The sequence below is a fragment of the Sceloporus undulatus genome, chromosome 1 (genome assembly GCF_019175285.1).
Source record: "Sceloporus undulatus isolate JIND9_A2432 ecotype Alabama chromosome 1, SceUnd_v1.1, whole genome shotgun sequence".
NCBI lineage: Eukaryota > Metazoa > Chordata > Lepidosauria > Squamata > Phrynosomatidae > Sceloporus > Sceloporus undulatus.
The window spans coordinates 276,947,029-276,974,606 of record NC_056522.1 but is presented as its reverse complement, the minus strand read 5'-3'; the positions used below and the strand labels follow the sequence as shown (position 1 = coordinate 276,974,606).

Genomic DNA, 27,578 nt, shown 5'->3' with positions numbered 1-27,578 from the left:
TTATTATTATTATTATTATTATTATTATTATTATTATTATTATTATTATTAGTTTTGATGGCTTTTAGTAATGTGTAGGCTAGCTTAGCTGAAATTTGGTGCAATAGTTTTGGTTGGAGCTGCAAGGAGTAGCTGAAAAATTGGCTATTCTAGGAAATAGCACAAGAAGCTTTACAGTCATCCCTCCATATTTGCGGCTTTGATATTTGCGGCTTTGATTATTCACGGATTTCATTAATATGTTCTCTCTAGGACTGTCTAGGTCCTCCAGTGCAACTCTGTGGTCAACTTTAACTAAAAGTTGCACGGAAAGACCATTTGTAGCTACTCCAGTGCTATTCTATGGTCAGTGTATGTTGGACATTGACCACAGAGTTGCACTGGAGGACCTAGAGATTCCTAGAGAGGTGTCCTCTCAGGTAAAAGCAGCGTTTTTGTTATTTGTGGTTTTTCCATGTTCACGAGGGTCTTGTTCCCCTAACCCTAGCGAATATGGAGGGACAACTGTATTTTGTATTGGCCTTTCTGCTTTTAATTATAGTTTCTCCTGAAGAAGAGTTTTAGAACAGAACTATATCAGAGTTTCTAGCCCTCCACATTTGTGGATATGACTTTTGCAGCTTTGATATTTTGTGGATTTGATTTTTATGTTCTCTCTAGGAATCTCTAGATCCTCCAGTGTGACTCTGCCAGATGTCATCCATAGAGTCATGCTCAAAGACCTAGAGGTTCCTAAAGAAAACACTTCTCTAGGCGTTTGTAGGTCCTCAGTGTGATTCTGTGGTCAATTTCTAGCAGATGTTGACCATACAGTTGCACTGGAGGACTTAGATTCCTAGGGAGGTGTTTTCTCAGGTAATAATATTAGTGATTTTTTATTTGCAATTCCCCCAATTTCACAGGGGTCCTGCACCCCTAATCCCAGCATATGTGGAGAGGCAACTGAACAGATTCATGTCCCATCATCTTGGTGATTGGTATTTTATTTTTAAATCCCTGTTGGTTGACATTGCTCCCCATTTCTATTTTTTGTTTGCTTTTTGCAGGCCACTTGTCAATGGAGGGAGCACCAATGCACCACTCAGATGGATCAGCATATGGAAGTATGCAAGGCATGCAGCCCTCTTTGTATCATCACAATCATGGACACCATTCTCCAGCACCACAGCATGACTCTCTCAGTAACCAGTCACACCAATTCCATCCTCCAGTCCACTGCCCAATACCCGTGTGCTGCACACACTGCCTTAATAGCCCACATATGAGTAAAGGACAGCTTCCTCATCAAACCCTGGGTCATCATCAGTCTTTCCGACAGCCTCCTGAAATGCAGCACCACCAGCAGCACCTCTCTCTGCAATACAACCTGCAGCAACCTGACCGAGAGCAGAGGTGTTCCTTGCGACCCTTGAAGACACTGCAGCCTTGTGCAGAGCAGAAATCTCACCAGGAGCTTGATAGCCTATCATCCAGGATGGGGAAGCATCTCGAAGACCAGCCAATGCACCATGCTGCCCACAGCCTTTATGCTTCGCCATCACAGGATGGTCAACAAGGCCAGGCTGGCCATGCCCCACAACCAGTCCCATCTGCTGTGCATAGTCCCACAGTGCCAGTTCAACTCAGTCCACTGCAGAAGCTAAAGCTGACTCAATTGCAGCAGCAGCAACAGCTGCAGCAGCAGGAACAGCCACTACCTCCACCAGAGCTATCACCACAACAGTCACTTGCTTCAGGTCCCAATGAGAAGACACACGATCAAGTGATACAGCAGAGTTTGGACATCATGCATCACCAATTTGAACTGGAGGAAATGAAGAAAGATTTGGAGCTGCTCCTCCAAGCCCAGCAACCGAACCTGCAGCTGAACCAGGCTAAGCAGCCCCAACATGTCCAACAAACAATTGTTGGGCAGATAAACTACATTGTGAGGCAGCCTGCTGCAGTTCAGCAGCAAAGTCAGGAGGAAGCACAAGTGAGCCTGCTAGTTCTTTTATTTTATTTCATATTGTTTCATTTAATGTTTTTCTTCATTGTATTGTCCTGGAAAAAATTCCCCACTCTGAAGATGTTATGTGACTAGAAAGGAAGCTAGTGTTTATTAGACAAATATGAAAAATGTCCCCCCCCCGGAGCATAGCAGCCAAAATCTTTTTGAAAAAACAAAGGTCTTAATTTGTTATTTTTAAATGAAACCTGTGCTACTATTGGTTTGTCACTTGCTTTAATTAAACAATGGAGGGAAGTCTCTTTGAATATTAAACAATAAGGATAAAGTCTTCTTTCAAATATGAATCTATCCAGAGGCAGTTGGTGGGCCTCATGTAAATGGGATGGTGAACCCATTCCACATTTTGTTCCAGACTTTAAAGGAATTACTTAAACTAGCCCCCCCTCCCAAATAACTTTAGCACCATGGATAGCTACTTTACAGCTTTCCAAGGGTGTATCCACTGCAGAATTGAAGCTGTTTGACTCCACTTTAACTGCCATGACTCTATCCTACCAAATCCAGGGATTTGCAGTTTGGTATGGCATTCAGCCTGTCAGAGAACTCTGGTGTTCCATCAAACTACAAATCCCAGATTTATATAGGATAGTCAAGTTGTGTCAAATTGCTTTAATTGTGAAGTATGGATACACCCCAATAACCAAGAGCAGATTCACTGCCCCACTGATACAGCACCAACAATTCACAAATACATCTGTCTGTCTATTTGTTAATGTCCTGTTTCCTGAAGGGCAGCCAAAGTGATGTATAATATTAAAATTATGACACTAAAAAAGAGACAAGAAGAAAAGAGGGGGAACAAAGGCAACAACATATGAGCTTCAATAATTCAAATTAAATGCCTGATAAATATTGCGGGGGAGCAGAGAGAGAAGAGAGAGAAGAGAATTATCACCTTGAACCTTGAATTCTAGCAAAGGGGTGGTTTTCCTGGCCAGCTTGTTTCAAAGTTGTGGTACCAGCACTGAGGTAGTCCTGTCCTGAATTCCACATGTAACAATTGGACAGAAAGCAGGGTCTTCAAAGAAAGGATTGAAGTTATTTGCACTGATAGAGACATTTCCACAAAAATGCATGGCTAAATTTCTTTAAAGAAAAGTCATAGCTAGGATCTTGGATCAGGTTTAGTGTCACACCACCAACTAGTGCAAGCTAGCTGACACTGATTCATGATCTCACTCAGCAGTCCTTGTTAAATAATAATAATAATAATAATAATAATAATAATAATAATAATAATAATTTATTTTTATCCCGCCTCTCCATCAGGATAGAGGTAGCTTACAATAACAATAACAATAATGTCATATAATACAAAAATATCCCATTATCCCCTCCCTCCCTTGAACACAACATAATAATCCATACATAACCATAATAAATAACATTTAAACAATAACATTTAACATTTAACTGGGCTGAAGCCTCCAAACCATGAGTATGTATAATTAATACAAGGAGATGATCTTGTTGCCACTAATGAATCTGTTGCTTATTTTTGTCTGATAGGTTGATGAAGATTCTGTTGAGCCAGAAGCCTCAAAACCAGCACTCCCCCTTGATAGAAACGTGAATCCATCTATATCTCAGCCATTAGAAGAAGCTATTGTCAGTATTCACTCTCCAGAGAGTACTTTGACTCCAGCCAGAAAGGTACACAAAGCTTTTTCTCTCTCTTTAATAAAAGAAAGTGTTTCTGTAGTTCTGTATAGCTACTTTCAACACTATCTCTTCTATACACTTTCACAAGAATTAAGGTTAAGAGTGCTTTAACCTTAAAAAAAATCTTTGCAGACAAGATTTCTCTTGGCAGAAAAAAAAGCCCATCTCTTTGGAACAGAGTGAGAGTGACTGTATATGCACTTAAATAGGCTTTGAGTTGCTATTGCTATTTATATGCATGCTTGATCATTATTAATGTAGTAGATGATGTGCTAAAAAGGCATTTGTAATGCAAATGGGATTTCATGCCAGGATACATGTTACAATTCCATTGCAAACTGATAGAAGAACCTCTTTAAGCTCCATCTGTGTAAATGCCCTTGCTTTTCTTCAATCTTTTCCTGAATTCTGATTTGTTTATGTAGGCAAGGATGCAAGATAAATATTTTGATGGCTCTATCATAGATGACACCTCCTTCCACCTAAGGTTCTTTTTATTAAAAAAAATATCTGTTTTCATTATTGCCGTTATCTATGAAGTGTATTCCTGTATTAATATAAGCTTCCAACTAATGTATAGGAATAGTGGTATAGAAATAAAATTTCATTCAAATTTCATTCATTCATTCATACTACTGTAGCTGTGATGCTGACAAACATGGAAGGTACAGCATGGTGGACGTATAGCCAAACTCAGGGAATGATTGTACTGGATACAGATTGCCCTGGAGAAAGATGTAGAAAAGGACTGATGCAGCTAGTGACATGTATGGAATGGGAATTTGCACATATAGGGAAGAGACATCGCTCAGTAATAGAGCACATGCTTTGCAGTCATATGCTAGATGCAGGTGACATCTAAGTACTAACCAGGGCTGATCCCACTTTGCTTCCAAGACCAGAGAGGATCTGGTGGTTTTAGGATATTTACCTGCTGTAATCCTCTATCTGAACTGAAGTATATTCTGCTTTAGCTAATTCCTAAATGAAAGAATTCTTCAGATTATTCTATACGTCACTTTAAACACTGTGGAAGATGACCAAGATACAGATATATCAAATAAAATTAACAAATACCCCTGTCTGGTTTGACCAAAGGTGACCGCTATGCCTTGTAATGGTATTAATGCATTGTCATGGCTTAGTGCCAGCGTTAGGGAAGGGTAGATTCAAGGAAGTTACATTTTGGTATTGGAATGGGTTCGTTGTAGCCAATTGGAAATTGATCATATTTCCAAATGTTTCAAAATGAAATCAAAGTAGGATTTTTGGTGCCAAATTTTGACTCACATGAATATACATGGCTGTTTGACTGTTTGCACATGACTTATGGGAATTTGTTTGTAGGTATTCTGGGAAATTTGTGTGCAGGTATTTTGTGGTTTTATGCCTTAGAATTCCAATGATTGTATATCTCTCATAGGTATTTTTCTTGGGAATTGCATTTAGCTATAATGGATAATATTATAGTAATTTCACAATATTATTATTATTATTATTATTATTATTATTATTATTATTATTAACCTTTATTTATGAAGCAAGCGCTGTAAATTTACACAGCGCTGTACATACGATCTTTTTAGTTAGACGGTTCCCTGCCCTCGGGCTTACAATCTAAAGAGACATGACACAGAAGGAGAAGGGAGTGGTGGAGGGAAAGGGTAAGAGGTCCAGCAGTTCCTCTCTACCTCCAAGGCCTGGACCAAGGCAGATGGACTGGAGGGAGGGCTTGGGTTCTTAATGGATGGTTAATCATTTTCCAGGGAAAATACATACAGTACTCTCAAGTAGGATAATGCATATACAGTACATAGCAATACAGGAAATGGTTTGATAAACAGACAACAAAAGAACACCAAATAGCAAGCAACAATTATGCAATGCCTGGGAAGGCTTCTCTGAACAGGATAATTTTCAACTCCGTTTTAAAGCTGGTTAAAGAAGTGATGGCTCTTGCTTGTGGGGAAGGAGGTTCCAGGAGTGGGGGGCAGCAAGTGAAAAGGGGCGAATCCGGGATGGGGCAGAGGAAATCCTGGGCTGGGACAGCAGACCTTGACTACCAGAACGGAGGGCCCGAGTGGAAAGGTGAGGAGAAAGAAGGTCTGATAAGTAAGGAGGGGCCAGTCCATGGAGGGCTTTAAATGTCAACAGCAGGAGCTTGTACTGAATGTGGAAAGGGAGGGGGAGCCAGTGAAGGGATGCCAGCACAGGAGAGATGTGGTCAGAGCGGTGGGTGGAAGTGATAATGCGTGCAGCTGAACGCTGAACAGAGATTAAAGGACGGAGGTGAGAAAGAGGAAGCCCAGCCAGGAGGACGTTACAGTAATCCAGTCGTGAGATCACTAGGGCATGGACCAGGATCTTGGCAGTAGAGGCGGAGAGATATGGTCGGATTTTGGCAATATTGTACAAAAAGAATCTACAAGCCTTGGCTGTGGTCTGGATCTGAGGGATACACGACAGAGAAGAGTCAAAGATAAAACCAAGACTGCGGGCTTGCTGGACTGGTTGAATAGAAATGTTGTTCACAGAGACAGAAAAGGAGTGTTGAAGGGTGGGCTTAGGAGGAAAGACAAGAAGCTCCGTCTTGGACATGTTGAGCTTCAAACGCCGATGGCACATCCACTGCGAGACAGCTGTGAGGCAAGATGAAACTTGCTGTTCAAGCCTTGGGGGCGGAAAGATACAGCTGGGTGTCATCGGCATACAGGTAGTAGGAAAAGCCAAAAGAGCTAATGAGTTTTCCTAAGGACAGTGTGTAGAGAGAAAACAGAAGGGGACCCAAAACAGAGCCCTGGGGAACTCCAACAGATAACGGAACAGGAGAAGAAGTCTGACCTCCTGCAACTACTGCAAAAGATCTGCCAGACTAGTAAGATCTAAACAATATAGCCTATGGTTTCTTTCCAAGCATTTAGGCCTCCTTGCTTAACGTAGCCCAAAGGCCAAGATAGTAGTAGTAGTAATAGTAGTAGTAGTAATAATAATATAGTTTATTTATTCCTCTCCCACGGATCGAGGCGGGATTACAACTTTAAAATACACTTAGTACAATTTAATCAATACAACAATAAAATCAATACAATACAAATCAATACAACAATAAAATATTAACACTGAATTTACCAAGAATTCCTATTAGTTCTCTAAAAATTACAATTCGTCCATTAGCCAACAATCAGTCAAGGAAGAGCAGTCATCATAACCTTTTTATATGGAATTCAGTAGATAATCCCGCCAGAAGAGATCCGTTTTGGGTGCCTTCTTAAAGGCCTCTAAGGTAGTAATGAGACGGATCTCTTCCGGTAGGTCATTCCATAATCTTGGGGCTGCGGCAGTGAATGCCTTATATCAGGGGTAGGCAACCTGCGGCCCGGCAAGGCCTTGGGACCGGCCCCCGCCCGGTCCTGCCGCCGATTGCCGCCGGAGCCTTTGGCCTCTCGTGTGAGGGTGTGGGGCCTTTGGCCTATCAGGAGGAGGCGGGCAAGGGGGGCAAGCGGCAGGCAAGGGGGGCAATTGTCTATAGAAGCCTCCGAAACATGCATTTATATTAATATTTTTTTAAAAATCAGCAATTTTTTTTGCATGTCCTCCATTTTTTTAAAAAAGTGTCCTCCATTTGAAAATTTTGTCCTACAGTTGTCCCGGTTTATTTATTTAATTAATTTTTAAAATTATTTAATTATTTAATTTTTGGCTTCGGCCCCCCAGTTGTCTGAGGGATAGCAACCCGGCCCCTGGCTCAAAAAGCTTGCCTACCCCTGCCTTATATGAAGTTATCATTAACCTGGCATTATAATATTCTAGTAAGAACTTCCCAGATGTTCTGAGAGTGCGGGGCGGATTATGTAGGGAGAAGCGCTCCCGCAAGTAACTCGGGTCTGAGCCATGTAGGGCTTTAAAGGTAATAACCAACACCTTGTATTTCACCCAGAAGCTAATTGGCAGCCAGTGAAGAGATTTCAGCATTGGTGTTATATGGTCAAACCTAGATGTTCCGGTGACCAATCTGGCTGCTACATTTTGAACCAATTGAAGCTTCCAAATTTGGTACAAAAATATCCCCAAGTAGAGCGCATTGATACCAAATATTATACACTGTATAAACTGTTCCAATGTTCTTCTTAGTTTCTGGAGCAGCTTGTGAGATGATATGGGTGCCATGGCCAGAAGGGATCTCCTAAAAAGCTTTATTGTGCACATGATATCCTTCTATGGTCCTGTGGATACAGGCCATGGTCTTTGGGCCAAAACAGATGGCCATGAAGGGGCGGCTTGAAGCCATCCCCACCAAAGATGCCTTGGGACCGTGGCAAACATATGCTGTGGTCTCGAAGGTTCCTTCCACCGTTGGCCCAAATAGGAGCAGAAAAGATCCGCTTGTATTTGGGCCAGTTTTGCGTTGCCTTATGCGGCCCTGGTGCAATCCCGGGCAGCTTCTGGTTGCTCCAGGGGGCATGCGTTGTTAAAATGCCATGCCCCTGGAATGGTGTGAAGCTGCCCCTGTCTGATTGGCTGGGCAGCTTCCGGGAGTCTTGGAGGTGTGCACCATCAAAATGCACACCCCTAAGCTACCCAGAAGCCGGCTTTTATGGCCAGTCTGTTTCGGCCCGATGTCAAATCAATAAATCTATCAATACAACTAAGAAAGATGTATACAAATTAGGCGTATTTACCTATAATTCTGCTAGCAAAATACTGAGACTTTTTTTTTTGCCCCCTTCTTATTGCTCGATATCCATAATGAATCTGGACTTGAAGAACTTTACAGGAGTTTTAAATGACAGACTGGACAACACTGTGAACCAGTATATCCACTCTGAGCAAACGGAGTTCATCCTATGATGACACCTGGTGGACAAAATGTTTCACATCTTTGACATTGTGTACAAGAGCAGACAAACAACCTTTGACCATTTTCTTCAGTTCTGAAAAAGCTTTAGCATGTATCAAATGACAGCACCTCAAGTATTTACTTCTAAAGATGAATTCCAGTCCTAATTTCTTCAGGATAATTACAACATCATTCTGGTCTGGTAACAGTAAATGGCTTTGGTTTTGGTGCTAGGTGGTGGGCAAAGTGGTATGCATTCTGTGCTGCTGTTGAGCCCTTAGCTAAGGTCATGCAAATGAAACAAATGATCAAGACTGGGCCTTTTCTTTGGTATAGCATGTACATCTCAAGGAAGGTGTCAGTTTTGAAACATTGGCAAAGCATCCATCATGATGTAAATATAAATACGACTTCTGAAGTTCCTGAAAGAAAGAATGTAGCAATTTGTCCAGCAAATTAGATCATGTCATTACTCTGGACTTTTTGTTTCATGTTTTCGTCTGACACTGAACTAACAGCCACGTCTCAGTTAGCTCCACATATACCGAATGGTTCTCTGAAAACTTCTTGTGGTTCATTAGAACAACAATTGTACAAATGAATACATACCTAAAACCCTTTCTAAAACAAACAACAATTCCATTCTTATCTGTCACCAAAAGCTCTGAAGCATAAACCATGACTGATGAATTCTGCATTCAAGAGACTTATGATTAAAATAGGTCTGAGAATTCCAAACTTGAATGCCACATTTTTCAGAAGCTCAGTCGCTTTGTTACATCAGTGTACACAAACAGGACAACATACTCCCAAACTCTGGATGCTTCAATTACGAATTATTATCGGATAAGCCTAAGTGAATATTTAAACATCTTTTCATTAATGATATTCTATTAGCCAGGACTGACTGGAGAAAGAATCTCATTCCTGGATTACCTACTTTATTCTAACATGCTCATTGTTCATCACTCAGAATAGCCCTGAGGACTGTTTTCTCCTGGAAAATACAAATGTACATTTGCTATCAAATTTAAAACACTGACAAAACTCTACCACCTATAAGGAACTTTTAACCAAAATAACTTTCTATGTACTAATGTGTGCAAATAAACTACTTTTTCCAATCATCTTCAAATAGCATAACAGACTTTCACTAACATAATTTAAGGTTTATGTAAATGCCACAATGACATCCTTCAAACTAAGTATCAGTCTGTTCCTTGTATCCCTCTTCTGAAGAGTATATGTTTTCATAGATAATGCATGTAGGAAAAATATTAGATGAACCAGTCTAGTAGAGCATCTAGTCTTTAATAATAATAATAATAATAATAATAATAATAATAATAATAATAATATCTAATTTACATATCATAACAGGTAGGATTTAATTCCAGCAAAGCTCACTTAATCTACCCAATTTATAGTCAATTCTGTTGGGAGGATTGTGAACAGGGTAGTGTCATTTTATATCTCTGAGTTTAGTTCCAGGTTTTTTGTCGGGAATAAACTGATAGTAAAACCGTACTCCATAACAAAGCATCCTTGGTTTTCTCTGCAGAAACTGCTTGAGAAGGTTTGGAAGACAAATCTGCCACAAAGAGTTGTGCTTTTCACAACTCTTTGAAGCTCCTCCTTCATTTTTCAGTTTGCCAATTTAGCTTTGACAGACAGTCCTTTTTCTGCAAGTCCATAGATTATCTGTAGGTCTGATGGATCACTCATTTTTCTGCATTTAAATATGTTTAAAACAAACTAAATTAGTAACAAATGCAAAAGAAAGTAAAAATTAAATAAAATCTAAATTAAATAAAACACCAGAAAATAAAATGTGTGTTGTATGTCTGCACCACACACATATGCCTAGCTTCTCACTCAGTGACTCTGGCAGTTGCAGAGGCACAGAAACTGCCCATCCCTGCCATAAATACTCTTGTGAATCTGATCAAGGGACTACATGCACGTTGTTGCATTTTGCTGTGCTGTTAGGTGGGTGAATAGTATAGTTCATGTAGAAGGTCTCTCGGAGTTGTAAGAAGACCAATACATCAGATGAAGCCAAGATCACCACTGCTCATTTATGCTGTGATCACTATCACGATGTCATTCTTTATGCTTTACATCTGTGCGTGCATTCATGTCTATTGCTGGCACGTCATAAACAATAAACAAGAGCAAATAAATATTTGTGTACGAATAAAATTTCTTACATTTTCATGAAGGTGTTTTGTTTTTCATTGCTTTTATTTATTTTTTAAAAAAAAACCCTTGAAGTAACTACCACAACAACAAGAGATTGTCAAGAGATACCAAATGTCATATGTCAACCACCTAAATCATTCCATTTTTCAAACTAAGAAATATTTTCACAGAAAGTGGAGTGGGAGCTGAGAACCAGTGGAACTGTAATATTTGAAGTGGGATTTTTAGATGAGGGGTGGGAAACATGCAGCCCTCCAGTTGTTATGGGACCACAGTTTCATCAACCTTAGTCTGCATAGCCAATGGCGAGGGGTGAAGGGAGTTACAGTCCAGCAATATCTAGAGAGTCACATAAACCCCCATCCTTGTTTTAGACAGTGAGGTAACAGGGATATGATAGGAAACCTATAAATTAATTGTTGGGAAAAGTACATTTCTAGTGTCTTCCTGTCTCCTGATTAGTTTCCCCACAGAGACAGTTCATCTGTTATTTAAGAGTCTTAAAATTGACTGACTACAAGAAACATGCAATCTATTACTAGTTAGGGAGAAAGTACAGTAACTTGTCAAACTAAAATAAATTTACATACATTAGTAGAAGTCTCCCTCTCACCAAGAATGGCTGCAAACTCATTCAGATCAGTGGTTCTACAATTAGACAGCATTCTGAATGATATCAGCAGGACTGTAGCTAGAAATGTTGAGTTGGGCTGACCTGAGGAGAACAAAAGTTGTCGAAATAATAAAATGAATTAAATGAAAGCAGGGAGTGATGACCATAGATACTTAATCATAAAATAGGCTGTACATAACCCCCGCTTGGAAATACTGTAATATGTATCCAGGTAGAGCTAACGACTTGAGATCAATGGCCAGTCCATCTTTGCTCTCCAACTGTGGCTATGGGCCTCCATCTCCCTCCCTTCACTACAGGGCTGGATGTCAGCTTTCTGGCAGAGAGTTTCCCCTTCCCAGTTAAGATTCTTTAACAGGGATTAAGCTTAGGAGAGTTAAAGTATGTGCTTTCTCAGTGACTTTTTTCTTTTCTTTTTACATGGTTTGGTATTTGAGGCAACTGTGTAAAATTTGGATTTTTTTCCATCAGAAACAGCAGAGAGGAACAAAAGATGAGATACTCTTAAGTAGTAGTTGTGTGGGAGAACTTCAGAGGGGCTCATAATAGCAGCTGCAGCAGACGTAATTATTATTATTAATAATATCCACATCCTGTTCGCTGTTGCTGTTAATTGCTGTCAGGTTGGTTTTGATTTATGATGTCTCTGTGAATTAGAGACCTCCAAGATACCCTTGCATCAACCACCCTGCTTAGGTTGTGCAAACTTATGACTGTGGCTGATTGGGTCTATCTACCTGTAAGACTTTCTCTCTTCCAATTTAACAAGCATTGTTACCTTTTCTAATGCATCATGTTGTCTCATAATATGACCAAAACATGATACCCTCAGTTTCATCATTTTGGCTACTAGTTTTAAGTTCAATTTTGATTTGTCTTTCTGCTGTTTTTGTTAGTACATGGTATCTGTAAAACTCCACTCCAAAACAACATTTCAGATGAGTTGATTCTCTTCCTGTCAGTTTTCACAACCACATATAGAAATCGGAAATAACAATGGCATGGATCTTTCTGCTTATTAACTACTGAAAATTCTACATAGACTTCTTGTACTTTGAGAATTTGGGGGAGAAACTGTTCCTGTGATATTTAGTATTCTGAGATATTTGGGGTTCTTAAATCTCATGCTGGTTTTGTATGATATGAGTCAAGATTTATGGAATTCTGAAGCATCAGATCTTTTATGAGTATTTGGATTTCTAAATTCACTAGTTAGTTTGGTAATTCCTGGCTCAATCTGAAAACCGGCAAAGCTGTTAAATACATATTTAAGATGGAAGAAACATCCTACCAAACTGCTACATTAGTGTGACAGCTAAATTTTTGACCTATGATATCAACAGGAAAGCATTTTTCTGACCTTATCTTGGTGACTCTGCCAAAAGCAGAATGTACCACCTCCTTACTCTGACAGTACAAGAGACAATACTATCACTGAACTTATGCCAGGAAGGGAAAAGATCCCCAGACTCAGACTGCATTGCCCTCTTGACTTGTCTCTAAGAGACTCATACACTGCAGATCCAGTACTTCTTGGTTACAGTATCCAACTCTTTAGTTTCATAGTTGGTAACTCGTTTTTATAATTGTGTTACAACTGACCTGAACTTTGCAAAATCAAGCTGCTTAGCTTTTGTTTTTTGTTTTTTAATAGTCAGTTGGCAGCCCTAAATGTCAGAGCCAATGGCATTGGGCCAGTGGCACACAACATTTGCTGCACTATAAGAGTTTTTAAATGTTTAGGAAAAGGTCCTTCAAATACGAATGGTCGCAGAGATCCTGTGGCATTGGATAGATTATCCAATACGTTCTTCTCCCACTAAACAGTGCTGTTTTTATAGGCACAATGTATTCGGAATTGCCCTCTTCCCTATCACACTTCGACATCTTTCTGGCATTGCAGCTTTTGTTCACACTAAAACCCTTACTGCACACAACATTTGGCACTGCCCAACAACTACCGCTCTTTTCTCCAGTTTGGCACATGTGTGTGTGCATGCGCACGCACACACACACCCTGATCCCACCCAAAATATAAATCAAAAGCAGTCTTTGTTTAAAAAGACCTTTTACCTTACATATTCAGGTGTTTGTATTTGAGAGGGTGAGTAAGAGAAAGGGCATTGTTAGCATATTATACCATTATAGTGCTATAGTGACAGAACAGGACCAGAAAAGAAGCCAGGGTGGTAAAATTTTGTGGGCAAAGTTTTGGCTTCTGAGAAACCCTGGGGTGGGGGTGGGGTGAGCAGTCATTTGGCTAAATTTATTTTTTTACAGAAGGTTTTTTTAAAAAGTTTCTCGCAGTTACTTTGCCAATTGAAATCTCTACTCCACTTCTCTTCCTTCTCCCCTGATCAGATTTCCCCAGTGACAGCATGCCCACTAACCACCCCTGACTACTAAAAATTGTAATTAAACCAGAATTTAACCTTTGCACTGAAAATCATAGCAGGATGGTTGTGGGAAAGTCATTAACAGATTCTTCTTATTTTTTTAGTCAGCAAATATAAACACTTTCAAAATGGTTTCGCATGGGAGAATAACAGGAGTGAAATGGCATCATGCGTTAAGCCCCAACCAAAGTCACAGCTATCCTGCTCTAGTTCCAATTTACCTGCCTCATGCGATAAGTGTCTTTTTGATTAGCAAAGCTTACTTGTTTGACCCAAAAGCAAGATAAATAATATATATGATGTTTTTCATTCTACTGGCTGTTTCTTCTCCTTCCACTGTAAAACCAACTCTATTTTCTTGGGGTCATATTTTTTTAAGAGAGCGTGACCAACCTGCTCCCACCCCCATCTCCATCCCGTACACAGCACAGGCTCTGCTTAGGGCACTTTCCTTGGGAAAGCTAAACTGAAATGATGGGAATATACATGTAGGTTTTTGGTGTACACTGAGTTAAACTTTGGTTACATGGATTTGAATTAGTGCATTTGTTTAACCTTGCAGCATAATGAGCTGCCAAGGGGATTGCTCCACTTAGCAGCATCCTCGGTTACTTTGCAGCCATTTGCTCTCAGTAATTTCTCTGCAATTATAAAGAAATGGTGTAGCCTTAACAAATCCCAAGCCAGACTTTGAGAAAAGGTAGGCATTTCCATTTCCATCTTCCTCTTTAGTTTATAATGCATGTTGGCATGGAGAGCTTAATTTTTAATTCTGATTTTGGGCACATTATCCACAGCCTTTTTTTGTTGTTAAAAAGGGAAAGAAATACAGTACTGTACATAGGGCTGTCATTCCCCCTACCCCCCTGGTGTTCCTGACCTTGTTCCTCTGTATATTGAGCAGTAACCTGCCATGGAAAAAGCTAGCAGGAAAAGCCTTTCCCATCACTTATCTTCAGCAACAGCATCTCCTATTACATTTTTGTATATCAAAATGCTATTAATGGTAATGACTAGCAAGACATGGCAGGGACAAAGGTGGTAACTGCAATTTTAAGGTTGAAATTGCTCAGATAAATGTGACAGCAATGGTGGGGAAATAGTTTTGTTTTGTTTTTTAAAATGAAGATCACACTTGCCAGATGGCTGCAACCTCTGCAACTAATGCTTTAATGTGTTAGGAACTGTACAGAAAATGTGGTAGTTGCTTTCAGAAAGGGATTGTGGAGAATATGAGGATGAGTAAAAAAGTGGGAATTGAGGAGGGGCGGTGACAAAAGCACATAGACCACAAAGATATGTAATGACACAAATGGACATGACTGCAATGTGGTTTTGCTGCACCACAGTATGGCGGTCCCTACAATAAATGTTTGCTGTGTTCAAGGAATGAAACACTGATGCTTTTTTAGACAATTCTGTGTTATTAAAATGGCAAAGGATCATCCTGAATTATCCAGTACAGCAGAAACCTCTAGGGAAGAAGATATTCCCCCCCTGTCCCCCCCCCCCCCCCCGCATCCCCTGCTAATGGCAAAAGGAATGATTATTTTGGGGAGAAAATTAATAGGATCTTAATGAGCCTTACTCCCAGAGCATTGTTCACTTCACACTTGACAGCAGCTTTGTGGATCAGAGTATTGAATGTGTCAACTCCTTATTAGGAGTTTATACACACACACACACACACACACAATTTTAGTGAAACATCATAATGTTTTTTCATTATTAAAATAACCACAGCATTAACTTTTGCCTCTGGGGAGAAACAGATGGCAGTTTGATGGCCTCATTTTTTCTTTTATTTTTTTTTTAGTAAGATTAGTGTTTTATACTGACTGGTGCAGTCTATTATGTTCTCTTCATATTTTTCCTGTATCTGGTGCAGTAATAAGGGAAAATAGAAACTCATACTTTCTATGTAGAACTTAATCTCTTGAAAGGTATTAGTTATTTCAAATACATCAAGTGATCTTACAAAGACTGGAGCTTTGCAGCAATGAAGTTGCCAGGAGTCTTTCTCTTAAGGCATGAGATCAAACCAGCCCTGACTCAAACATGTGACAGCGGTAGACTTTTGACATACAGGCAATGGTCTTCTGGCACATGCTTCTTCTTTAGGCACAGAAGCTTTAACTCTGTGGTGTTTATCACACGGAGGTTTTTGCAGCTTTTTGCAGCTCAGTTCCAACGTGACTGTGGGTCCAATGATGCGAATTCACGCTAAAGCGTGATATATTATCTCATGTGGTTGCTTTCTATGGGGGGTTCTTACGAGGCGCTTCCGCATTCAATCTGCACTGATTCCTCATTTTGGTGAATTTAGAAACAAGCGAATTCATCAAAATCTGCTTCTAAGCTCACTTTGATTTCACTTCAAATTAGTCTGGTGTGGAAGACCACTCCAATGTCGCCCCCCTTGGCCCCCTGCTCCTTCACCCCTCCTCCTTCTTCACCTCATCTTGCCCCCTCTGCCACCCTGCCAACTATCCCATCATCCCCTGCCTGCTCCTACACCCCGATCTGCCCCCTCCTTCACCCTGCCACCTATCCCATCATCCCCTGCCTGCTCCTATACCCCGATCCTGGCCCCAGTGACCCCCTGTGACCTGCCCCATCATCCTCTGACTGCTCCTTCACCCCGATCCTGGCCCCAGTGACTCCTGCGACCTATCCCATCATCCCCGACTGCTCCTTCACCCCGATCCTGGCCCCAGTGACCCCCTGCGACCTATCCCATCATCCCCTGAATATTCCTTCACCCCAATCCTGGCCCCAGTGACCCCCTGCAACTTGCCCCATCATCTTCCGACTGCTCCTTCACCCCAATGAAGGATGAAAGCTAAGGAGGGGGCAAGGAAGGAAGATAGCGTCCAGAAGCCCATTGAGCATGCGCAAGGGTGCCGATTCGAATCATTGGACTCTCCGATATGGTAATACAATGTGCACTCACCATGCTTTGCTTGAATCCGCATCACGTGACTTGTCTAGAATTGAACTGACTCTGCTTCCCCCTCAATTTGGAAGGGCAATGGAATAGCAATCAGGTGTGATCAAACATCACATTTTAACATAAATACGCGTTGCTAGACCAGGAGTGACTGCAGATCTAAGCTGCAAACCCCCCACGTGTGATAAGGCCCTGTGACTCCAAAAATATGGGATGTAACTACTGTGTTTCCACAGTAGGAAAAGGGTGATATTTCCTTAGATTTAGATGCATTTTTCTCACTTGCTAGCCTGTAACAACCCCTCTCCCATTAATGGTCATGTATTGTATGAGAAGCTAACGTTGAAGGATGGACCTCCTCTGATCCATTCTGCTCATTCCAAAAGTCTGTGAATCTTTGCTCTGAAGCCTTCAAAACATTTTGCGCATCCATTTATGATGTGTCAGTATCGTGGGCCCAGTAGCTTTTCTTTTCCCCTGAGGGTCTAGAGCCTCTCTGAATCCTTGTCTTCCCCTGAGAATAGTAGGATTGTGCCCATTATGAACACCAGCCCATAGGTTCCATAGGTAATTCCCCTCTCCCATTGAAACCAAATGACAATGGAGGAACAAGCAAAGGGGTTTTCTGGAAGACAACTCACTCTCAATATTGGAGGATATTAAATATGTACAGTTAAATGGAAAGCTTAGGAGTTAGGATGGTTACACAACAGGTACATATAACAAACGTTTTGTGTACAAAAAGCCAGTACAGTTTTGGTTAAGTAGTGGCTGGTAATAAAGGGTGTCTTTTCTTTGTCTTTATTTTGAACTTTTAATAGGTGGGGTTGTCATTCAATTAAATAAATCATTGTGGATTAATTTTGTGTTTTAACAATTTAGATTAATTTCAATCAATTAGATTAATCTTTTAAGTCTACATATATTTGCATATAAGGAGAGACAACAGTTACACTGTTTTTAGCTGGTGAATCTGTGCATTGGAGCACATGTAGACTGGCATCCTGTTAGCTAGTTATGATAGTATAAGTCTAGTCCAATTTGTGCCATTGTTACTAGCTTTTTTGGTCAGCTGAGAATTCTCTGTATCCACCAAACAACAGACTGGGTCTTGCTCCAGGAGAAAGGTGGCATAAAAATCAGTCAATCAATCAATCAATCAATCAGTCAATCAGATAATATGCCTCTCAAACCTATGTTTTCTTTGCTGGAGTTCCCTTTCCCCAACATGGCCATTTACTGTCTTCCAGAGAAGCATCCAACTGTGTTCCTGTATCATCCTCCAGGACTATTAAAGGAACCCTGGGTGATCTTGGAGGATGCCTGTTGTTGTATGTTCAGCTGTAGAAAAGTAGTTGGATATTACTGGACTAGTTTCTACTGGCCATGAAATTGGGAGAGCTGCTGCAGAAAAAGGATGGTATTTGAAGCAGGGGGATTGGATAGGACATAGGTGTATTATAGGTATGTATGTGCAATACATCTGCCAATCCAGGGGCTCAGCCATGATCTTAGAAGAGGCATGCTTTCCTTGATAAGAGGAGGAATAGTCCAAACAACGCTGCAGAAAAAATCCAGTTTGAGACTGCTTTAACTGCCCTGGCTCAGTGCTAGGGAATCCTGGGAACTGTAGTTTATTGTGGCACCAGAGCGGTCTGACAGAAAAGACTAAATGTCTCACAAAACTACAGTTCCCAGAATTCCCTAGCATTGAGCCAGGGCAGTAAAAGTTGTCTCAAACTGGATGATTACTGCAATGTGTTTTGGGCCCATGCCTCTTCTAGGATGATACTTGCTAGCTATTGGTTTTATAAATATTTGCAGTTCATGAAAATGCTGTTAGATCCATGGTATCTATTAAATCTATTTTAAGTTTTTGTTTGTACAATGAGCATGTATTTTAACTATTTGTAATTTTATATCTGTGTTGTTCTCCTGCCTCGATCCATAGGGAGAGGCAGGATATATATAAATATTATTATTATTATTATTATTATTATTAAATCAATTATAATATTTTAACTGAGCAAATTCTCATGTCCTATCTGTAGGTCCATTGTAAATATTCCAAAGAAATTGTTAACAACATAAGTCATCACAAGGGTGTTAATAAGAACATATAATAATATAAAGAAAGTGTGAGAACTATCCTGTTCACTGAATGTGTATCTTCATGTACATTGAGATGTAAATGGTTTTCTTTTTTAGCGATCAGCTTCCCTGGGCTTTCCAAATGCTTTAGATGTGGACTTGTCTTCTACAAGGTTTTCTAAGTCATCTGACCCACAGACTAAAGAAATCTCCAGTGTAACATCTGGCCAGTCCCAAAGTATGCCAACTACCTCTGATGTGCCACCTGAAGCTGTGCCTCATTATAGCCTGGCATTGGATAGGAGTACAAACGATCTGGCCTTGAACAAGATTGACCACGTAACAACTGGTGGGATGCCACTGGTGAGCACAGTGTGCAAGGTAAGAACTCTTGATGCACTGAATAATTTCTTTCACTGGAAACATTGTAGGAACAGTCATTCCTGTTAATATCATAAAACATCATATTTGATGAAATCTCTCTATAGAAGTGAATAGTACTTACAGAAGATGATAGTAGTACACTTGCACAGCTCTTATTTATATTTGTGTGAATGTTCCATATATACATATATCCCCGTGTATCCTCAGAATTTTGGGATGCAAGAAACTAACCATTGGCTTTGATGCAGATAACATATCCACAGATATATATTTCAGCCTCTGTGTGTGTATGTGCCCTCAAACCATCTGTTGACTTATGGCATTCCTGTGAATTTCATAGGATTTTTTTTTTTTTTTGGAAAGGAATACTCAGATATGGTTTGCCATTGACTTCATTTGACATATAACCTACAGCATCTAGTATTCCTTGCCCTCCCCCCCTCCAAACAGTAACCAGACCTGATCTTGGTTAACATAGAGCTGCCTATGCAAAATATCAGGTATGGATTTATAAAACAACTGGATCACTTGTTTTTCATGTTCAAAGAGGTTTGGGGTGTTGTGTCCCACAAACAGCAGCTTTCCATGTCACATACTACCTTTAGTGAAACTGTGTGTGATTTAAAAGTGTGTTTGTGATATGGTGTATGTGTCAATATTTTCAAAGTCTTTTTGAGTAGTCCTAAAAGAACTTTTTGGATCTCAGCCTCTGCATACAAAATCAAGATACAACAACACTCTTCAATAATGCCATTCTGCTCCTCTGTAGTTATTGTTATTTTGCCAATATTAATGTGTTAAAAAGTTGTATATTTCAATGCTTTTTTTTTTTAATTACAAGCTGGAAAGTGAAGACTTTGCTTCTGCAAGTTACTCTCATGGAAGTGACTCCACCACTACAGAGTCAAAAGACATTGATGCATTCACTCTTCCTATACATAATATTCTGGAAGAACCAATTAATCTTTCAGTGAAGAAGACTCAGCCATGTGTCCCTCCTCCCATACCCATCACCAACACTGATTGCATGCAGTTACCAAATCCAAGACATAGTGAAGGTAGAAGTTTTTCCTTATCTTCTTTTGTCTTTTCAAAGTCATCTAACATTTTCAATTGTGTGTTGTGTGTTTTTCAGAATTGCTGCTAACACAAAACTTGCTATGTTTTCTATACTATTCTGAGATGATAACCACAATATTTGCCTGTAATAAACAACTCCCTGCCTGCTAGGTCTTGTACAGTAGTTCATATAAGAGTGCCACTACCACAATTTCTTCTGTTACTGCATCTCTGCCTCCAGTCCTTAGAGTGCTGCATATAATACTGACATTATTTAATATCCACAGGTTGACAATTTGCTTCTGGACTTAGTTCAAAGGCATAATTTTGACCTTTATTTGCCAATTAGTAAGCAGTGAAAACATGGCTGGGTTCAGGTTGGCTGATCTGAAATGCTATGATGTCTAGGATATTATCTTGTTGTATGTTGCATAATTTTGTTTTAAAAAATTGTGCCAGTTTTTATTGTTGCTGTTTTTATTAAGATGATGCATGTTATTCTATTGTAAGCTTATCTGACTATCTTCTGGTAGAAAACCAGAAGGGACACATTGAAAATTTCATTCTAAACTGGAAGTTTACCTACCATGCACATTAGTTTCAAAATCACAGGCAAGTTTGATGCTTATGCCTTCCCCAGTGAAATAAGGGAGGACTTAACAGTGCTCAGGTTGGACATGATTATCCTATTATTCAGAGCCCATTTAATCCCTGAATTTTGACAAATTCAACATTTTCTTCTCCAACAAAAATGAATATATTTTCATATGTAGTAGAGGTGTAAAATGCAATATATTTTTAGAATGGTGATAGAAGTAAGTGAAAAAATGCAGGTTATAATGTGAAACCTGAATCCGTAATGTACCTATTAAATTATGTAGAAAAAGCAACTACTGCAATAGGATAAATTTTGACAGGTTTGATATGAGCACAATATTTTGTTATAAAAAGAATCAAATATAGTACAGTAGTATGAAATTCTATGGTTCCAGGAAAGGGGGGGGGGTCCTAAGTGCCATAAGATACCTGGCCCAGAGGGACCTAGAAACTGTTGTACATGCTCTGGTAACCTCGAGACTGGATTTCTGCAACGTACTCTACATGGGGCAACCCTTATACCAAACCCGGAAGCTTCAAATGGTGCAGAACATGGCAGCCAGGCTGGTCACTGGCGTTTCCAGGGCCAGCCATATAACACCTGTGCTGAAAGATCTCCATTGGCTGCCCATCCGCTTCCGGGCTCAATATAAGGCGTTGGTGATTACCTATAAAGCCCTAAATGGCTTGGGCCCAGGATTCCTGATGGACCGCCTCTCCCCGTATATTCCGTCCCGCACCCTCAGAACATCTGGGCAGCAATTACTGAAGGTGCCTGGGGCCAGGCTTTCCTCCACCATGAAGAGGACATTCTCCATCGCCGCCCCGGCCCTTTGGAACACGCTGCCCATTGAGCTCCGCTCATCAACCTCCCTGGCCCAATTCAGAAAGGATTTAAAAACCTTTCTGTTCCAACAAGCATTCCCCGATTAAAATCCTGTGGGCCTCCCTCCTCTTCCGTGGCCAAGAGGTTGGGCTAATGGGGCTTTTAGCTTGTTTTTTATTGTATTTACCTATTCGATTGTTTTTTTATTGTATTGTATCCACATTGTTTTAATATATGTTGTGAGCCGCCCTGATCTTGGGAAGGAGCGGGATAAAAATAAAAACTTTAATTTAATTAATTTAATAAGATAATATAGACTGTTCCCCTCCATGAACAGGGAGGGAGGGAATTCTACACATAAGTGATGGCAGTGACAAGACAAGAGAGTCCACCTAAACATTAGGAAGAACTTCTTGACTATAATTGCTGTTTGAAAGTGGAAGGAACTGCCTCAGAGGGTGATGGATTCCTTTTCTTTGGAGGTCTTTAAACACAGTTTGGATGGGCATGCCTCAGAAGTGCTTTAGTTGCGTATTCCTGCATGGCAGGGGATTGGACTATATAGCCCTTGAGGTCCCTTCCAACTCTATATTCTGTGATTTCTCTGAGTCTAATCATAGGAAACATCAGATTCCTCACTGTTTTGATGTGATCCCATGACAAGAAAAACTCATCTTAGTCCTGGAATATTTAAAAAAAAAAAAAAACAGCAGGGGAAAAACCCTCTCTTGCTTCCATTGTGACCAATTTGAGCCCAGTAAAGCTTAGGATGTGGCGGTTCTTTTACCATGGACTCTTTCCCTGCCAGTCAAGTAAGACCACTCTTAATCAGTACAAAGGAGACTATGTATGCCAAAATGTAACCATTATTTTAGTCAAGATTCGTTCCCTGATATTTCATCCATGTTCCTCTCTTGCAGATTGCCATAATTATGAAGAGAAGCATTTTGATATGGAAAATAAAAGCAATCAGAGCAACAGGTAATCAGATTTCATGAAAATTTTACACAAAATGATGGAGGTGGAATAATCACTCCCTCCAGCTTAGGCTCTGTCACTATATTAAGAGCCCTGGTGGCGCAGTGGTTAAATGCCAGTACAGTAGCCACTAACTCACAAACCAGGTCAACTCAGCCTGGCATCCTTCCGAGGTTGCTAAAATGAGTACCCAGCTTGTTGGGGGCAGTTGGCTTACACAAACCGCTTAGGCATTGATAAGCCGTACAGAAATGTACTTGCTATTGCTACTTGCTATGTGCTTATTGCTGTTGCCTTATGTTCTTTTGTAACTGAAAAAGAAATACAGAAGTAGTCGTGAGGAGAGTGTGTACTTTACCACAGGCTAGCAATTTTACTATCCTGAGTTTTTTCAAAGTAACTAAAATATCTATTTTAGGCGGGGTACACACCATCAGAAGAGGCGCCTCCCCGCTGCCTCTCTTTGCTCCGCAGGAGCGCTGCAGCAACCAAATTATGTGGCGCTCCTGTGGAGCAAAAAGGGAGTGCTCCTCTTTGCGACATCGCTGCGACGTGGCAAAGTGCAAGAGATGTTGCGATGATGTCGCAGCTGTGCTGTTCTGTCTTGTGACGTCATCGCTATGCACTGTGTCTGATGGGCGCATCGCAGCTGCAGCGCCCTCGTCAGATGCAAAGGCTGCCAGGCGTGTGGATGCTCTGCCCACCAGGTAACCCTTGCACGTGATGAGGGAGCCGCAAAAGCCCATCTGTTCTGGGCCTTAGTTACTTGTGTAAAACAGGAAAGTATTTTGGGACCCCCCAGAACTATAACTAATATTACTAATATTAATACTACTATTACTAATATTATTACATATCGAATATTCAAGTAGTCCCAGTACTGTCATTTACTAGAATGTCAATGCATTCTAAAAGAAACTTTCCAAAGTCTAATCTTACCTTTTCCCATCCTAAACCTGACACCAGTGGCCAATGGGAAGTTTCTCCCTGTACAGAAATGTGCCTCTGGTTTCCTATTGTGTATGAGGATTATGTTGATTCTTCATTATGAGCTATAACTGTAGGTACTGCTCTTGAAATATCCAATTTATTAATAATATCATATTAAAATATGCTGATTAGCCATCTTAAAACACTAGCCAATTTATCTGATTATATGGTAGTAATATAAGTAAAATGAAGGGATGATCTTTCATAGCACTGATGAAATCACTCTAGTATTAAACATTGTTTTTTAGAGCTTATGCCAAAGAGGTGAAAATCCCTTACGTGAGACTAGAACGACTGAAGATACACACATCAGAGTCTGGAGAGCTTCCAGTATTTAAACTACAACCACAGAAGAATGAACATGATGGGACTTTCCTGCTGATAATTGAATGTGGTACTCAGTCTTCAAGCATGGCTATAAAGGTAAATTCATCACAGCTGATTTGATTGCTGTCTTTCCCTCTTTCCATTCTCACATATGCTTAAATTCTGACAAATATGTTTAAATTCTCTGGTGACCTTGATCAGAGAATTTTATTACAGTGATGCCCTTAGAGTCAAACTGCAGGTGAGAGTGTGTGCATCTACACTGTAGAAGGGCAGTTTGACAGCACTTTAACTGTAGCTCCAGTATGGAATCCTGGGGTTTGTAGTATTACAAAGTCTTTAACCTTCTCTTTCAAGGAGTGCTGGTGCCTCCCCAAACTACAGGTCCCAAGATTGTATAGGATGGCACCATGGCAGTTAAAGTGGTATCAAATGGCATTATTTCTACAGTGTAGGTATACCCAGTGACATCCATTAACATATCTCATGTCTCCGTTAACATATTTCCTGATATTTTCATGATGGATCAGGGAACGTTTTGTTTGTGTGAGATCTGGGTTCAAATCCTCACTCATGTATGAGTCTCATTGGCTGGGTGACCTTGTGCTACTCACTGTATGTTTTAACTTTTCATTAGAGGAAGCTTATGAGAGGACAGTGGGGAAAAAGTGAGCAATGATGTAACAAATAACAAACAGATCAATTTCTGTCAGCTTAAGTGGAAGATTCAGATTCATAAGGAGCCATGGCAATGATTTCAGCTACCCACTGTCAGTGGTTTGAATCCAGAGTTGATCAGAGTAGAACATCATGAATTGGAGGTTCCTCTGGGCAGAAGGGGGACAGTCTTTTCTCACTCATTCCCCTGCAGCCCTCATGTTTCTCAAAATCTGTCTAGAGACTAGAGGTGCTGCTGCCGAGGGAAAGAAGAACTGGAAAAAATTGTGACTCTCACCCCCCCTTCTTCCAGTGGATTTTGTTCCATCAGGAGTTCTGTTCATGAAGAGGCAGATCTAGATCCAACCCATTTTCTGTCATTGGAGGGTCTTAATCCTTGACCCAGAAGGAATATTAATGGTGTTTGTTATAGTGAAAGGCTAAATTCTTCTAGCTGTTAATTCAAAATAGAAGTAAAGGGCATTTTAAAAATGTCTTTCTCAATAAATATAGCTGATGGAAGGAGAAGGGGCTCTTATGCTCTGAAGGGCATGCCTCCATGCAAGCTTTAAAATCTCAGCTTTACTAATTAGTTGGTTAATCTATGGATTAAACCAATTAAAACTTCAGGCATAATTTTTAATGAATGTAACTGGGGACAATGCAAATATACTTGAAATTTCAGTACCCCCCAGCACATCATTGGAGGGAATTACCACATTTATTGTGCAATGATTTACTGAAAAGCTATGAGATAGAAATCTTTAATCCCAGATGCAATAAGGACATTTGTCTTGAGGTCTTTATTCACTGCATTCCAACTTCTGCAGTATTTCAAATGCTGTGAATGAAAATTAAATGTTTCTTAATTGAGACTTCACTTTTCATTCAAGGTCAATCAAGGAAATCCACCTGAAAAACTGAATCCCAAGTCTGAGAACCTGGAAGAAAGAAGGATCCCTGGAAGCCAACCACCTGAGCAAACATTACTTCCTTTTGTAGATCATAGGCTGAGTAATAGCATTAAAAAATCAGTGCTTTCAGAGGAAGACCATCCCATTGAGAATGAGGACTTCTGTGCTGTGTGTCTGAATGGAGGAGAGCTATTGTGCTGTGATTACTGCCCAAAGGTGTTTCATCTTTCATGTCACATTCCTGCTTTGCTCAGTTTCCCTGTGTGAGTATATAATAGTATATAAGCTGCTCTGAGAGCCTTTAGAGCTGAAGAGCAGGGTATAAATACTGTAAATAAATAAATAATAGAAGGAGAATAACTGGTTCAGTTAGATGCATGAATACATATGTTTGAGACTCATGGGGTTCAGTTCTTTATATCGATGCTAGTTGTACTACTTATCCTTTCAAGATCTCTGTGTGGGTTTTAAGCTTTTGGAATTGCCCTGCTGCCAGATAGGATGGTGATCAACAGGCTGTCCTTTAAGGAGGAAATAAACACTATATGGCTGTGTAGAAACTTCGTTGTGTACCTTCAAATCTTTTCTGACTCATGGTCACCCTAAAGTGAACTTATCATGGGGTTTTCTTGGCACAATTTGTTTAGAGGGAGTTTGCCACTGCCTTCCTCTGAGGCTGAGAGAGAGTAACTTGCTCAAGGCCACCTAGTCAGTTTTCATGGCTGAGCAAGGATTCAAACCCTGGACTCCAGAACTATAGTCCACCATGCCAATTTCCATTAAATAATAATAATAATAATAATAATAATAATAATAATAATAATAATAATAAATTTGTGTTTCCCTGCCTCTCCCAAGGATCGAAGCGGGGTTACAGATTACTAAAATCAATACATACAATGCAATACAATACACTATAAAAACACAAAATGGTACATCTATACAAACATCAGTAAGATACAACAATCCAACAGCATCCAACATCCAGGGGTAAGACAGAATATCATTATGGGCAGGCTTATTGGTCATGTAGACATTACTCCTCAGGGGGGAACGCTTTGCAAAAGAGTACGGTTTTCAATCTCTTTTTAAATGTTTCCAAAGAGGTCATGAGACTGTGCTATTGGGACTAGCTGCAAATTCCTTCACTAGTGAAAATAGAATTAAGAGAACTGTCTTGGGAATGAAAAGATGGCAAAGACAAGAGAAAGCTGCATCTTGCAAAAATGATACTTTTCAGACCTTCATTAAAACTAGTGACACTCATTAAGCTGCAGTGCCTCTGGTTATACAGCCCCTTGTCCCAACTAATATTGGAGCTGCATACCAACTCAAACCACTGTGTAATTCAGAATCTTTCCCACTCCTAGCTGGAGATGCCTGACTGGGAATAATCAGCCAGAAATGTCTTCTACATGCAATACCTGACTTCTGTCATTGAGCAAAAACCCTTCTCTACGCCATATGTCAAACACAGGCACACACAATATTCCCCCCTTATAAAATTTTTGTGTTTTTATTAAAAACACAAAGAATGTAATTGAGGAGTGTTCAAGTTCTGAAAGTCCTCAGCCTATTTTTGTCCTTTCTTGGACTCTTGAAAAAAGTTTTGGAATCTCTCCTCAAAGGCATATGGCTGTGAAATTTATGCAATTTACTTCCAAATATAATTTTTCCAGGATGTTGATTTTTTTGACAACCCCCCCCCCCCCCAAATGTCTTGTTTCAAAATCCAGAGTGGCCAATTTGGTAATTGCCCTTTTCTAAAAAAGGATTTCTGGGGGTGGGGTGGGGGGACTGCACCAAGGCTTGCCTTTAGAAGGGACATTAGAGGCTGCTGGTGACTTCCATGTCATGTAGTGAATCCATTCTGGGTTTTATTCCAGAGCTAGAAGGAACTAACTAATATTTTGGACCATATCCTCCAAATACAGTCAGTCCACCATATCCACAATTCTGCATACATGGATCCTACCATCAACAGTTTAAAAATATGCTTTTAAACATTCCAAAAAGCAAACCTTGATTATGCCATTTTATATAAGGGACATCATTTTAATATG

General features: G+C 40.1%; 1 protein-coding gene across 2 annotated transcripts in view; it reads left to right on the top strand.

Moving 5' to 3' along the window:
* TRIM66 (tripartite motif containing 66) overlaps window positions 1-27,578 on the top strand; it is a 67,796-nt gene that overhangs the window by 30,231 nt on the left and 9,987 nt on the right. For both annotated transcript variants that reach the window (XM_042444475.1, XM_042444532.1), the window contains exons 9-15: window positions 1,047-1,975; window positions 3,521-3,664; window positions 18,901-19,164; window positions 20,009-20,225; window positions 22,570-22,630; window positions 23,866-24,040; window positions 25,495-25,778. In XM_042444475.1, the coding sequence (XP_042300409.1) occupies window positions 1,047-1,975; window positions 3,521-3,664; window positions 18,901-19,164; window positions 20,009-20,225; window positions 22,570-22,630; window positions 23,866-24,040; window positions 25,495-25,778 (2,074 nt within the window). The remainder of the gene's footprint in view (window positions 1-1,046; window positions 1,976-3,520; window positions 3,665-18,900; window positions 19,165-20,008; window positions 20,226-22,569; window positions 22,631-23,865; window positions 24,041-25,494; window positions 25,779-27,578) is intronic.